The sequence below is a fragment of the Entelurus aequoreus genome, linkage group LG10, assembly GCF_033978785.1.
Source record: "Entelurus aequoreus isolate RoL-2023_Sb linkage group LG10, RoL_Eaeq_v1.1, whole genome shotgun sequence".
In the NCBI taxonomy this organism is placed as follows: Eukaryota; Metazoa; Chordata; class Actinopteri; order Syngnathiformes; family Syngnathidae; genus Entelurus; species Entelurus aequoreus.
The window spans coordinates 9,549,949-9,564,948 of NC_084740.1; the positions used below are offsets into that span (position 1 = coordinate 9,549,949).

Here is a 15,000-nt window from a genome sequence, read left to right on the forward strand (position 1 = left end):
CTTGTCCTTTATAATGTTGACAAAATAATAGAATGATAAATGACACAATATGTTACTGCATACGTCAGCAGACAAATTCGGAGCCTTTGTTTGTTTACTTACTACTAAAAGACAAGTTGTCTAGCATGTTCACTATTTTGTTTAAGGACAAAATTGTTCTTTGATTGCAATAAGAAACATATGTTTAATGTAACCTAAGATTTTTTGTTAAAATAAAGCTAATAATGCCATTTTTTGTGGTCCACTTTATTTTAAAAAAAGTATCGAAAGGTATTGAAAAGTACCGTAAAATGTTGTGAATGAATAAGACCGTACCATTTGCATTGTGGAGTGAGGGGGTTGGCTGTTCCATTATGAGCAAATTCTTTCCCAATTCCACATTCTAATTTCAAACTGGATCAAAATTGACTCCTTTGTGCTTCCTATCCACAAAGTTGCATGTAAATTAGCGGTGTAGTGTGGAACAAATAAATAGTGGTCAAACTATTCCTCTTGCTACTGGCATTGGTACCAATGAGGTAGAGACCCACCAGAACCAGCTGATGAAAGTTCCAGATTAGTAGATTTTGCTACACATTACTTCCACCTACAGGGCTGGAGTGGAACTGTAGCGCCTGGAAAGTCATTGCCGTTTATTTTAATGTAATTTAATACATTTAGGATTTCTCAGCCTTGGATGAGAACATCGGGGAAACATATGTTGTCTTCTACTGTGTAGACTACCTGCTTGCCAGCACCCACACTCTATTACTACAATTTTCCAAGTTTTTGTGATTATTTCGAGTCATTGTGTTTATTTGTATTGTGCAAGATGGCGGTTATCATTAATGACTGGAGGGACAAACGACCCTGTTAGTTATAGGACATGTTTAAATTGTAGGTTGAGTACCACCTGTTGCCAGGGTGCTAGGGCCAGTGAAAGTGTACCTGCCATGTCCAGATTAGTGCAGGAGTCAAACAAAGTAGTCAAACCAAGCACAGCATTGGATTGCTTAGAATGGGGTCGCTTTAAGATTAACTCCAGAAACAAAGCAGTGGGATTGGGGATCATTTCTAAACAAAAGCAGAATTGTCGTAATCTGTTGGCGGTGAACCCCAAGATGCAGACATTAATAGGATAACAGGAACCAGGAAACTGGAGACAGGAAACAATCATCGAGCCCTGACTGGAAGGCGAGGGAGGCATAAATAGCAGCCAGCTGATAGAAAACAGGTGTGGCCAGGCTGCCAATCAGGGACAGGTGAGGGGAAATAGCGCTCAGGGAAATGTCAGGTTCAAACACTGATGACATCTATTAAACCGACAAGAAGCAAGGAATCATGCAGAGACAGAGTTCAATTTAGCTCATGGGGAGAACGCATGGCGCTGCACACATAGTCACAGTCTCGCCCTACGCTCTAAGGTACAGCTCCCGCATCCCTCTATTTATTCAGGAGTTCCACAGTCAACATCACTGAGGCCGCCTCTAAAAGGAGTGGTCACATATATCATGCAAAGCAGGTCCGGTACGCACAATACGTGGCGGAATGTGCTGGGGCCTTGTGATTTCGCCTTGTCTCCGCTTCGTCTGCGTGCTGTCGTCTTATCTGCGTTGAGGTCCTTGTTGTCTCTGCTTCGCCTGCGTGCTGTCGTCTTATCTGCGTTGAGGTCCTTGAAGTCCTTGGCTGTTAGTGGGCTAAAACAAAGATAACATCTGCAGTTGAGGCCACCCCTCAGACAAGAAGTTTCGTCCTTGCACAGATACAAAAGTCTAACTTGAGCACAATAGCTAATAATGATAGCAATGGACTTTAAGCATACTAAAGTTGTGTGATAATATATATACATGATTATTCTAACAGGAGACAAGCAGGAAATTGAACTAAGCGCTGACCGGAAATAACCACCAACTAAGGAAACATAACAAGACCTGAATGTGATAGATCATCACAAGAATGTCATACCAAGAGTCATACCAAAGACTATAAAATGGGACCCATTACCTCCCTGCTTGGCACTCAGCATCAAGGGTTTGAATTGGGGGTTAAATCACCAAAATGATTCCCGGGCGCGGCCACCGCTGCTACTCACTGCTCCCCTCACCTCCCAAGGGGTGAACAAGGGGAAGGGTCAAATGCAGAGGACACATTTCACCACACCTGGTGTGTGTGTGACAATCATTGGTACTTTAACTTTAACTCAAGAGATTAAAACCAACGCTCACTCAATCAGTTAATTTGAATTATTGCCACTTCATTTATGTTTTACAAGGATCAACGTTTAATTATGCAGATGCATTCATAAGGCTTGGATATTCTGTGAGGGAAATGCCAACATTTTCATACCATCTCAAGCCTGTTCCTTCTGTTCCATAATGCCTTTCTCTATGGTCCTTCTCTAGCCCTCACATATGTTGATGCACCCTAGTGTCCCATTTCTCCTTATTACTGCATATATGAAGCAGGCAAGCTCTCCGATCGCCTGTCAGATGGTTCCCCTGTGTGACTAAACACGGCGTTGTTCTCCCATATTTAGCTGGAGGCGCTGGGCCGCAGATGCTGCCGCTTTGGATGATGTTTGCCTTTTTAAAGTGGCGGTAGCAGATTTTTATACTGACGAGAGCTTTTTATACCGAGCTCATTAAATCACAAAGAGATAAGCATCTTCGGCTGTGTTGTGAAATTTAACGCCATTGGCCTGAAATGCTGGATAATTGCTTCCTTCCTTCTTTGCTTCTTGTGCAACAAAACCGTATTATGCGGTGGTTCTTCAGAGTGCAGGGTTTGGAGTAAGCACCATAAGGAATTTGGATAGCGTTGCTAACCAGGTAGATTGTCATTCAGGGTCAGGATTTAGAGGTTGTTTTTATGTCATTCAGAACTATAACTACCGTATTTTCCGGACCATAGGGCGCCGGAAATGTGTCCCGTGAAAAACCGTCCGACCGGAACTCTCTAATAACTAAAGTTCCTTGTGCGAATTATGTAAACTCACTACACCGGTATGTTTTAGAGCTTTCATGGCGAGTTTCCTGACAGATATAAGTAAGAAGTTTACACTACTTTATATTAGAAATGGCAAAAGCAGGTGATGAATGTCCCATAACAAGAAGATAGAGAAAAAGAAGAAGCTTATCGACTACGGAGCCGGAATGGACTACAAAGGCGGACTCGCGCAAATTTTCAGGACTTATGCAGATCCCAAATACAGATCAGCAGGTACCAGAAAATAAGAAAAGTTGCTTTTGCGTAATATTGCGAAACAAAACAGCAGATTATATGTCTTACCTTATTACACACACCATAATACTACCCGTATATTGAAGCACAGTACAATCCATCAAGCGGTGCGGCTTCATAGCTTACCAAAGTCGTACTAAAACATTTTGATAGATTTTTGAGCGCCGTGTGTAATGTTCTATATTTTCAACAATTTTGGTGTTGTTTACTTAAGTCATATTGCAGTCTACACTTATCTCTTATGTGTGACTGGTCACACTTGTCATTTCACAATGTACCAAATAAAATAGCTTTCAAAATGTACCAAATAAAATAGCTTCCAGGTCGGTAAGCACAACCAAAATTATTCCGTACAATAGGCGCACCGGGTTAAAAGGCGCACTGTCGAGTTTTGAGAAAATGAAAGGATTTTAAGTGCGAAAAATACGGTAATGCCTCCACCAAGCACAACAAACACATGAAGGCTACATTATGTTGTTATCACGGAATTATGCAGAAACTACTTCATCAAAACATTGTTGAAGGCATTTGGGGGCAGCTCTGGATACAAATGCTGACACTGTTACAATCTGCTTGCAATGGCAAGACATTGTTGCTTTGTTGTTGTTACTGCCACTCATGCAAATAGTGTCATTGTGGTAATTTGTCGCTGCGGCAACCTCGGGGAAAAAAAGAGTCCGCTTGCATTGGGTCCGACCCACCAGATTGAGCAGACAGATATGCGCAGGAAAAATGCCTGGGTGTCGATGGAAGGTAGAATGCCATAAATCAACTTGGAAACATTTGAGTTTGAGTTTGAGTTTGAGTTTATTTCGAACATGCAAGCATACAACATGATACATCACAATTTCCAGTTTCTCTTTTCAACATGTTCGAAAAGGAGTAGGAAGAAGCAGAGCTTATTTAATCCTACCCCTTTATCTTTTACATAACAGTTGCTAAACTTTTTTGTTCACTTCCTGTTCTCAATTTATTCACAATGTACTCCATAAGTAATCACAATCAAAATAAATAGATAAATAATAATTGGTGAAGTAAGTTGCATTTCATATGATGAGATAAGTAAGATTATTTTGAGAGTGAAAGAATGGATGAATTAAATAAATTCAGAATGTTTATCATGGTTCTTCTTCTTTGTACTTTGTAAACACTTTAAGTTTGAAGAGTTTCTTGAAGTGGATCATATTAGTACATTGTTTGATTGCTTTGCTTAATCCATTCCATCATTTAATTCCACATACTGATATACTGAAGGTTTTAAGTGTTGTACGTGCATACAAGTGTTTTAAATTACATTTTTCTCTAAGATTATATTTCTCCTCTTTTTTTGAGAAGAATTGTTGTATATTCTTGGGTAGCAGGTTATAGTTTGCTTTGTGTATAATTTTAGCTGTTTGCAAATTCACTATGTCGTGGAATTTCAGTATCTTTGATTCAATAAATAAAGGATTTGTATGTTGTCTATATCCAACGTTATGTATTATTCTAACTGATCTTTTTTGTAACACCGTTAATGAATGAAGTGTACTTTTGTAATTAACATTTTTTTAAATTTTTTAAATAGCGCACTGAGCACTTCCTTGTGGTCTACATAAAATGGGTTGGATATGTTTTGGTGTAAGTTTTGCGTAAATGTTGCTCCAAATTCACATTTATAACCCACTTTCTGCATGTGACTGCAGCATTTCCATTTCTGGAGGCATTTCCAGATTGCAAATGAAACCACGCCCCAAAAGTGTAATTTTATATTTTGAAAATGTACACTGTTTAATAGGGCAGTGCGATATTAATTAAAAATTAGTCATTCTGACCCGGCGGTAATTCCAAGCATGCGCTAATTATTTTGCGAAACGAGTTTGACCCGGCGGTAATTCTAGGCAGGCGCATACTATATACCCGGCGGCAATTCAAGGAAATACGGTATTTACATTGTAGATTGTCACTGAAGGCATCAAAACTATGAATGAACACATGTGGAGTTATGTACTTAACAAAAAAAGGTGAAATAACTGAAAACATGTTTTATATTCTAGTTCCTTCAAAATAGCCACCCTTTGCTCTGATTACTGCTTTGCACACTCTTGGCATTCTCTCGATGAGCTTCAAGAGGTAGTCACCTGAAATGGTTTTCACTTCACAGGTGTGCCTTATCAGGGTTGATTAGTGGAATTTCTTGCATTATTAATGGGGTTGGAATCGAGAAGGTGTGTCCAAACTTTTGGCCTGTACTGTATATCTCAATATATTTTCCAGTGAAAGTATGCATATAAAGGATAAAGAAATTCACTGAAATTGAAGTGAATGACAACTGTACTGTAAACAGTCAGTGGCACTTTTATTAACCCAGTAAGTCAGGATGGTTATTACAGCACAGAAAAGAAACCGTTTAAGTAGCACAGAATTACAGAACATAAATAAAATAGAAAAAACAAAGAATGTATACATAAAACCGAAAAATATTCATTGTACATAAAATAAATGACATCGCTGTGCAAATAATACAAAATGTATCAAACTCAGATACAAAATACATTTGCAGGCAGGCACTTTTTAATTCCCAGTCGACGATGTAATGGACTGTCACGGACGTACAGTTCTGTGGTCCTACCAGATGTGCCAAGTAAGTGACTTGACTTAATTGTGCGGCTATGATCTTCCTCACTTTGTCGTACATTTCTGGCAGCATTTCTAGTGCGAAATATGCCCGGCTTGGCAACTGGTACGTGGGGTCGAGGACTTTGATGAGGCAAACAAACCCCTCGCGTTCGACGGTGGAAATGGGGACTACATCTTTAGCAATGTTAAAAAAGTACCACCGATAGTCACACACAAACACACACACTAGGTGTGGTGAAATTACCCTCTGCATTTGACCCATCCCCTTGTTCCACCCCCTGGGAGGTGAGGGGAGCAGTGAGCAGCAGCAGTGGCCGCGCTCGGGAATCTTTTTTTGGTGATTTAACCCCCAATTCCAACCCTTGATGCTGAGTGCCAAGCAGGGTATCTGTTCCCACCTTTAGCCGGTTTTCTCATAAGGCGTGATACTGACGCTTGCAGTGTACTAGGGTTGTACGGTATAGTACCGCGATACTAATGAATCATATTCGGTACTATACCGTCTCTGAAAAGTACCGGTCCACCATGTGAGACATGTTTCACTACACACCGTAGTTCACCGCCGTCAACATGCAAACAAAGCCATTGGTGGATCTACACTTAACATCCACTGTAATGATACCAAGTACAGTAGCATATCTAGTCGATACTACTATGATTACGTCGATATTTTTTGGCATCACAACATCCTCTTTCGTTTAAAAAAAATGTATATTATGTTTATAAACTCAGGAAATATGTCCCTGGACACATGAGGACTTTGAATATGACCAATGTATGATCCTGTAACTACCTGGTATTGGATTGATACCCACATTTGTGGTATCATCCAAAACTAATGTAAAGTATTAAACAACAGAAGAATAAGTGATTAATGCATTTTAACAGAAGTGTAGATAGAACATGTTAAAAGAGAAAGTAAGCAGATATTAACAGTAAATGAACAAGTAGAGTAATAATTAATTTTCTACCACTTGTCCTTAATAATTTTGACAAAATAATTGAATGGAAAATGACACAATATGTTACTGCATACGTCAGCAGCTAAATTAGGAGTCTTTGTTAGCTTACTTACTACTAAAAGACAAGTTGTCCAGTATGTTCACTATTTTATTCAAGGACAAACTTGCAATAAGAAACATATGTTTAATGTACCCTAAGTCTTGACCTGAACCCGATAGAACACCTTTGGGATGAATTAGAACGGAGACTGAGAGCCAGGCCTTCTCGACCAACATCAGTGTGTGACCTCACCAATGCGCTTTTGGAAGAATGGTCGAAAATTCCTATAAACACACCTTGTGGACAGCCTTCCCAGAAGAGTTGAAGCTGAAATAGCTGCAAAAGATGGACCGACATCATATTGAACCCTATGGGTTAGGAATGGGATGGCACTTCAAGTTCATATGTGAGTCAAGGCAGGTGGCCAAATACTTTTGGCAATATAGTGTATATATAATACCTGGGATATATATATATATATATATATTCAGTATGTAAGCGGCTCCTATAGGCTCCATTGTAATCAGACTTTTGCACGCATGTATTTACTATTTAGAATACATAAAAAAGAAAAACGTCTGTGCTTGTCTTACATAAGTTTTGTGAATGATAGGCAAAATTCCGAAAAAAGTGCAGTTCCCCTTTAAGGTGCACCCAATAAAAAATACAGTAATTCAATGCAGCTTTCCCTCCTTCCTGCTTACCTTTCCTCTTCCTCACAGGGAAACGGTCATCACCAAGTGGAGTCCCACATCAGGAAGAAACTGGACTCTCTCCTCAAGGAGTCTCGCATCGGAGACAAGGAAGACACTGACAGCTTCAGCATCAGAGCCCTGCTGAGGGCCACGCACCAAGGCCTCCAGAAAAACCTGCGCCAGGTACACCACAGCAGTCCAGTACTGACGATGCAAATAAGTCAGTGTTTTTCAACCACTGTGCCGCGGCACACTAGTGTGCCGTGAGATATTGTCTGGTGTGCCGTGGGAAATTATGCAACTTCACCTAATTGGTCTAAGAAATATTTTTTTGCAAATCAATAATTATAATCTGCAAGTAATGTGCTGTTCCTTAGTGTCTGTGCTGTGTAAAACTCGGCAGGGTAACCACGTACTCCTCCACGTCAGTAGGTGGCAGCAGGTAGTTAATTGCTTTGTAAAAGTCGGAATGCATCGGGTGAGACGAGGACGGTTTGTCGTGAACCCAATATGCAAAAGGTAAAAAGTTATGTAACGCTTAAACCATGGGTGTCCCAAGTACAGCCCGCGGGCCAAATGCGGCCCGCCGGTGTCTTCAAATTGGCCCGCGACACGTCATGAGTTTAATAAGGAATTTTATATTCATTTTAAAGGTATAACACTTTAAATGCTGCTGTTTTGACACGATCTAGTGAACAACATGAGTTTTTCCTGGTCAAAGACTTTTTATGTTTGGAATGTGCAGCATCTATTTATACGACCGAATGCAAATAACCTTCCCTAATCATGGTGCAAAAAAAGAAAAAAAATCGAAAAAATCCAACCAACACAAAATGTAAACAGACATGGTCACTGAACTTTGTGGATATTATAAAAAACGTCCAATAACCATAACATTTTTTTGTAAATTACAAAGCGTGATGGGAAAATGCTTAAAAGACTCTCCATACTTATCCATGTTTGGTGCATTTTAGCTGCTTGATCATTTCTGATTGATTACAATACTTTAAGGAGGTTGTCACAGAAGTAAACAAGGTAGAAGTCAAACTTTTGCATACTCTTAATATCAAATTATATTACAATTAATATAATAAGTGTGTGTGTATGTATGTATGTATGTATGTATACACACATATATATATATATACATATATATTTATACATGTATATATGTATATATATATATATGTATACATGTATGTGTGTGTGTGTATATATATATATATATATATATATATATATATATAGATATATATATATCTATATATATATATATATATATATATATATATCTATATATATAGATATATATATATATATATATATATATATATATATATATATATATATATATATATATATATATATATATATCTATATATATATATATATCTATATATATATATATATCTATATATATATATATATATATATATGTATATATATATATATATATATATATATATATATGTATATAGTTACTTTACGTGCAGTCGGCTTTCGGCCCTCAACCACATTTTTTTAGCCCGATGCGGCCCCCAAGTCAAAAAGTTTGGACACCCCTGGCTTAAACCAAAAATGAATAAAAGGGAAAGGAAAAAGACAATGAAGCTTAGGGATGGCTATGCAAAACGAAAATAAAACTGAACTGGCTACAAAGTAAACAGAAACAGAATGCTGGACGACAGCAAAAACTTGCAGCGCGTGGAGCAGAGATGGCGTCCACAAAGTACATCCGTACATGACTTGGCAATCAACAATGTCCACACAAAGAAGGATAGCAACAACTTAAATAGCCTTGCTTGCTAACACAAAGCAGGTGCGGGGGAATAGCGCTCAAAGGAAGACATGAAACTGCTGCAGGAAAACACCAGCAAAACAGGAAGGGCTACCAAAATAAGAGCGCAAGACAAGAACTAAAGCACTACACACAAGAAAACACCAACTAAAGCACTACACACAAGAAAACACCAACAAACTCATGGGGCGGTATAGCTCGGTTGGTAGAGTGGCCGTGCCAGCAACTTGAGGGTTCCAGGTTCGATCCCCGCTTACCCACTTGCTCCCAGTGCCACCCACACTGGTTTAAATGTACCTTAGATTTTGGGTTTCACTATGTAAAAGCACTTTGAGTCACTAGAGAAAAGCGCTATATAAATACAATTCACTTCAAAATAAGGCACGACGACCTCGTGGAGTTTCATTTTTTAACGTTCTCTGCTGGTGGTGTGCCCTTTTTTTAATGAAAAAAATGTGAAAAACACTGAAATAAGTTATGCTTGAAAACACACGTGAAACTATGTCATCCCCGTGCGTCACGGGGGGGAAAAAGCTGGTTCTGGATGCAACACACACACACACACACACACACACACACACACACGGCCGGTTGCAAACATCAGCTGTATGTCATGTAACATGTAGAAAAAAGGCTCCAAAGGGACGTGAAACTAAAAGTGTACCACAGCCTTACTTAATATTTAATTTCCACACTGTGCTTTTTTTAGAAGCCTCTGTTTTCTGACTACTGTTGGGTTTCTCCTACTGTCTTTTACATTCTGCAGTCGCATTCCTTCCTGTGTTGTTTTCCTTAATTATTACCCTTCTCTCTCCATGTATGTTCTGCTGGCTGACGTCCGATGCAGCCCCTTCAGCTACGAAGCGACTTACTGTCTTTTTTAGGTCCCCCACAAATACTGTGTTGTGTGTGTGTGTGTGTGTGTTGCAGAGCTCCAGGGGGGTTCTGAAGAAATCCCAAAGCAGGTCCTTCATTGCCACACTCAAACAGAAGGTGAGGTCCTTAGAAGGTTCTTTTTTCTTGAGTTTTAATTAGATTGAGCTTCAGATTAGCTGCAAATGAAACACAAAGCATCAGATAGAAAGTGAGTTTATCTCGCTCACATGCTCAGAACAATGGGCGAAAAAATAATGTTTTACAAAACCCAAAACCAGTGAAGTTGGCACATTGTGTAAATCGTAAATAAAAACAGAATACAATGATTTGCAAATCCTTTTCAATCTATATTCAATTGAATAGACTGCAAAGACAAGATACTTAACGTTCGAAGTGGTAAACTTTGTTATTTTTTGCAAATATTAGCTCATTTGGAATTGTTTTGAAAAAACTGGCCCAAGTGGCAAAAAAGACTGACAAAGTAGAGGAATGCTCATCAAACACTTTTTTGGAACATCCCACAGGTGAACAGGATGATTGGGAACAGGTGGGTGCCATGTTTGGGTATAAAAGCAGCTTCTATGAGATGCTCAGTCATTCACAAACAAGGATGGGGCGAGTGTCACCACTTTGTGAACAAATGCGTGAGCAAATTGTCCAACAGTTTAAAGGCCTACTGAAATGACATTTTCTTATTTAAACGGGGATAGCAGATCCATTCTATGTGTCATACTTGATCATTTCGTGATATTGCCATATTTTTGCTGAAAGGATTTAGTAGAGAACATTGACGATAAAGTTCGCAACTTTTGGTCGCTGATAAAAAAAAGCCTTGCCTGTACCGGAAGTAGCGTAACGTCGCAGGTTGAAGGGCTCCTCACATTTCCCCATTGTTTACACCAGCAGCGAGAGCGATTCGGACCGAGAAAGCGACAATTACCCCATTAATTTGAGCGAGGATGAAAGATTTGTGGATGAGGAACGTGAGAGTGAAGGACAGAGTGCAGTGCAGGACTTTCTTTTTTCGCTCTGACCGTAACTTAGGTACAAGGTCTCATTGGATTCCACACTTTCTCCTTTTTATATTGTGGATGATGGATTTGTATTTTAAACCACCTTGGATACTATATCCTCTTGAAAATGAGAGTCGAGAACGTGAAATGGACATTCACAGTGACTTTTATCCCCACGACAATACATCGGTGAAGCACTTTAGCTACGGAGCTAACGTGATAGCATCAGGCTTAACTTCAGATAGAAACAAAAGAAATAAGCCCCTAACTGGAAGGATAGACAGAAGATCAACAATACAATTAAACCCTTGACCTGTAACGACACGGTTAATGCTTTCCAGCCTGGCGAAGCTTAACAATGCTGTTGCTAACGACGCCATTGAAGCTAACTTAGCAACGGGACCTCACAGAGCTATGATAAAAACATTAGCGCTCCACCTACGCCAGCCAGCCCTCATCTGCTCATCAACACCCGTGCTCACCTGCGTTCCAGCGATCGACGGCACGACGAAGGACTTCACCCGATCATCGATGCGGTCGGCGGCTAGCGTCGGATAGCGCGTCTGCTATCCAACTCAAAGTCCTCCCAGTTGTGTTGCTGCAGCCATCCGCTAATACACAGATCCCACCTACAGCTTTCTTCTTTGCAGTCTCCATTGTTCATTAAACAAATTGCAAAAGATTCACCAACACAGATGTCCAGAATACTGTGGAATTTTGCGATGAAAACAGAGCTGTTTGTATTGGGATAAAATGTGTCCCAATACTTACGCTTCAACCATTGACGTCACGTGCAAACGTCATCATATCTAGACGTTTTCAACCGGAAGTTTCCCGGGAAATTTAAAATTGCACTTTATAAGTTAACCCGGCCGTATTGGCATGTGTTGCAATGTTAAGATTTCATCATTGATATATAAACTATCAGACTGCGTGGTCGTTAGTTTCGACGGTAACTAGTAATCTAACGCGTTATTTTTTTATATACAGTAAGTCAGTTACCGTTACTGCGTGATGCGTTACTGCGTTATTTTACGTTATTTTTATGTAGTATCGGCTAGAAACTGAAGATCTGAGTGTGTTTTATTGGAGCGCTCCGGTGGAAAAGAAGAGGCGTGCTTTCCCCCACCCACAGAAAGCACGCCTCCAGAGAACCATGAAGTGGCGCCTGTTTTCATACGGTCGGTGATCAGGTCAATGCAGAGTTAAGATAAAACTGTTACCAAGTTATAGGGGAAAATAAATGACTTGCATTCGAGTCAAACATGTTAAAAAGAGGCTAGACTACTGCAACGCACTTCTTGTCGGGATCCCCAGCAAGAACATTCAGAAGCTGTAATACATACAGAATAGTGCTGCTAGGATCCTGATGAGAGTGCGGAAATATGACCATATCACACCAATTCTCAAATCCCTTCCCTGGCTTCCTGTTCCACTCAGGATTGAATACAAAGTCTCCCTACTAACCCACCAGTGCCTCCATGGTAATGCAGCCCTCTACCTCAAAGAACTACTCACCCCCAAATCCTCCACACGACACCTCCGCTCCAGACAGACTAACCTCCTCCGACCTCCAAGGACAAAGCTACGAACAATGGGAGACCGGGCTTTCTGCTCCGCCGCTCCCAGTCTGTGGAACACTCTCCCTGACCACCTGAGGGCACCACAGACTGTGGATGCTTTTAAAAAAGGCTTAAAAACCCTTCTTTTTAAAAAAAAGCCATTTTTTTAATATATGCATACTAGTTCTAGCTATTTGGCTGTTCTAGTTTTAATTTTTTTAAATTTCTTATTATCTTTTTATTTTTATTTTTTAATACACTGTAGCACTTTGAGGTTGTTTACTCAATACAAAGTGCTTTTTTACAAATAAAATCTATTATTATTATTAAAATCCTTCTGTGTGACATTCTGACGACAAAATTGCATTTGTGTCCAAATATTGAGCTCTTTTTTTAAGCTAATTTTACATTGTCCACTTGTAATAATAACCTGTGATTAATCATGATTAATCTAAATTCAAAAGTGTGATTCATCTGATTTAAAAATGTAGTATTTTGATGGCCCTTTATTGTTTTACGTCTTTACCCTCAGTTATATTCTTATGTTAACCACGGGCAATTTGCATCCTCCCACGCGTGTGCACGCGTGTGCGTGCGCGCATCACGGCGTCTAATGTGCTGGCAAGGTGCTTCGCCGCTGTAATTGTTGTGACCCGCGTCCTCTTCTAAACCGCTCTTCAAGCTGGGAGGCACCTAGCACCTTATCAAACACCTGACACTAATTACATCAAGCTGAGGGGGAAAAAGCCCACTCACATCAGCACATGCAAATTGCTACATTGGATGCATGTGACGTCCTGAAGTGTACACACGTGCAATTCCGCTCTTTATTTGGCTTAACGTGCATTGGAAAAATAAAACAATGTGTGTTGTTTTTCCCAGCGGCACTCCAAATCTCGGCTGACTTGCCAAACTGTAGAAAAGGAGGAAGATGACCAGGAGACATCTGGAAGGGACGGCGGAGGACAGTTTAACAGGTGACCTTTGACCTACCTCATACATAATAGATTTGGGTGCCTTATGCAATGGTGAGTGTAGTGGAGTGCACTGCACTAGAAGGCATGCATCCCTTATGTTTTATACATAACTAATCCCTATGATGACATAACATCACCATTTGTTGCGGAGCATTAAATTCATTGTTTATTGCACCTTTTATACTGTATGCAGTTTCAGGACGCATGGCTTTCAAAATAAAAACGATTTGAAAACACATTAGGTACCCAATATAACAAAATGCTGACTTTACGAGCTCATAATGTGACAGTTTGTGGTTACATAAAAGCGGTAGTTTGCAGGGGTAACAGCAGGTTATTATATTTGGGTTGCCCTTATTAGCTGAGGGTGTCAAAACATTATGAAAAAATAAGTATAATTAATAGGGCACTCATTCCATGTGTCGATTTGTTTTATTTTTTTATATTGTGTTACCCGACTATAAGATGACCCGATATAAAATGAACTATATACCGTATTTTTCTGACTATAAAATCCTTTCATTTTCTTAAAACTCGACAGTGCGCCTTATGACCCGGAATAATTTTGGTTGTGCTTACCGACCTCGAAGCTATTAAGCTATTTATGGTGTAATGATAGGTGTGACCAGTAGGCTATTTCATCCCTACAAGCCTGTTTCGCAGGTTTCCCTGCTCTTCAGGGGATGAAATAGCCTCTGTGTTTTTTCCCTGACCTAACATATATATCTATCTATATATATATATATATATATATAGGGATGATGTTTGATAAGAAATTATCGAGTTCGAGCCTATTATCGAATCCTCTTATCGAACCGATTCCTTATCGATTCTCTTATCGAGTCCAGATAGGTTGTTGTATCTGGAAAAAAACACACAATATTTGGTTTAACAAAAGCTCACTTTTATTATATAATAAAAAAATAAAATCTAATAAATAAATAAATATTGACTGTTACCCACCTAAAAAAATTAAATAAAATAAATAAATATTGACTGTTGTTACCCAAAGTATATTAAGTGGCATTTTTCAGAGAAACAAATATATACAGTAACACAAAAACAACCTATCTCTGTGATCACTATAGGTGTATAAATAATAATATAGTGTTAAATAAAATCAGTCCCTTGGGCACAAAACTGAAAATAATACAGCTCTCCAAAAAGTGCACTTCTGCTGCTATTTGACATAACTGTTTGTTATGATGCTTTGACATTTTTGCACTTTATTTCTTTATTGAA

The 15,000-nt window shown here is 39.3% G+C and overlaps 1 protein-coding gene across 11 annotated transcripts in view; it reads left to right on the top strand.

Moving 5' to 3' along the window:
• Positions 1–15,000, top strand: part of plch1 (phospholipase C, eta 1) — a 221,712-nt gene that overhangs the window by 172,200 nt on the left and 34,512 nt on the right. For all 11 annotated transcript variants that reach the window (XM_062059983.1, XM_062059987.1, XM_062059984.1 and 8 more), the window contains 3 exons: positions 7,560–7,715; positions 10,261–10,323; positions 13,664–13,758. In XM_062059983.1, the coding sequence (XP_061915967.1) occupies positions 7,560–7,715; positions 10,261–10,323; positions 13,664–13,758 (314 nt within the window). The remainder of the gene's footprint in view (positions 1–7,559; positions 7,716–10,260; positions 10,324–13,663; positions 13,759–15,000) is intronic.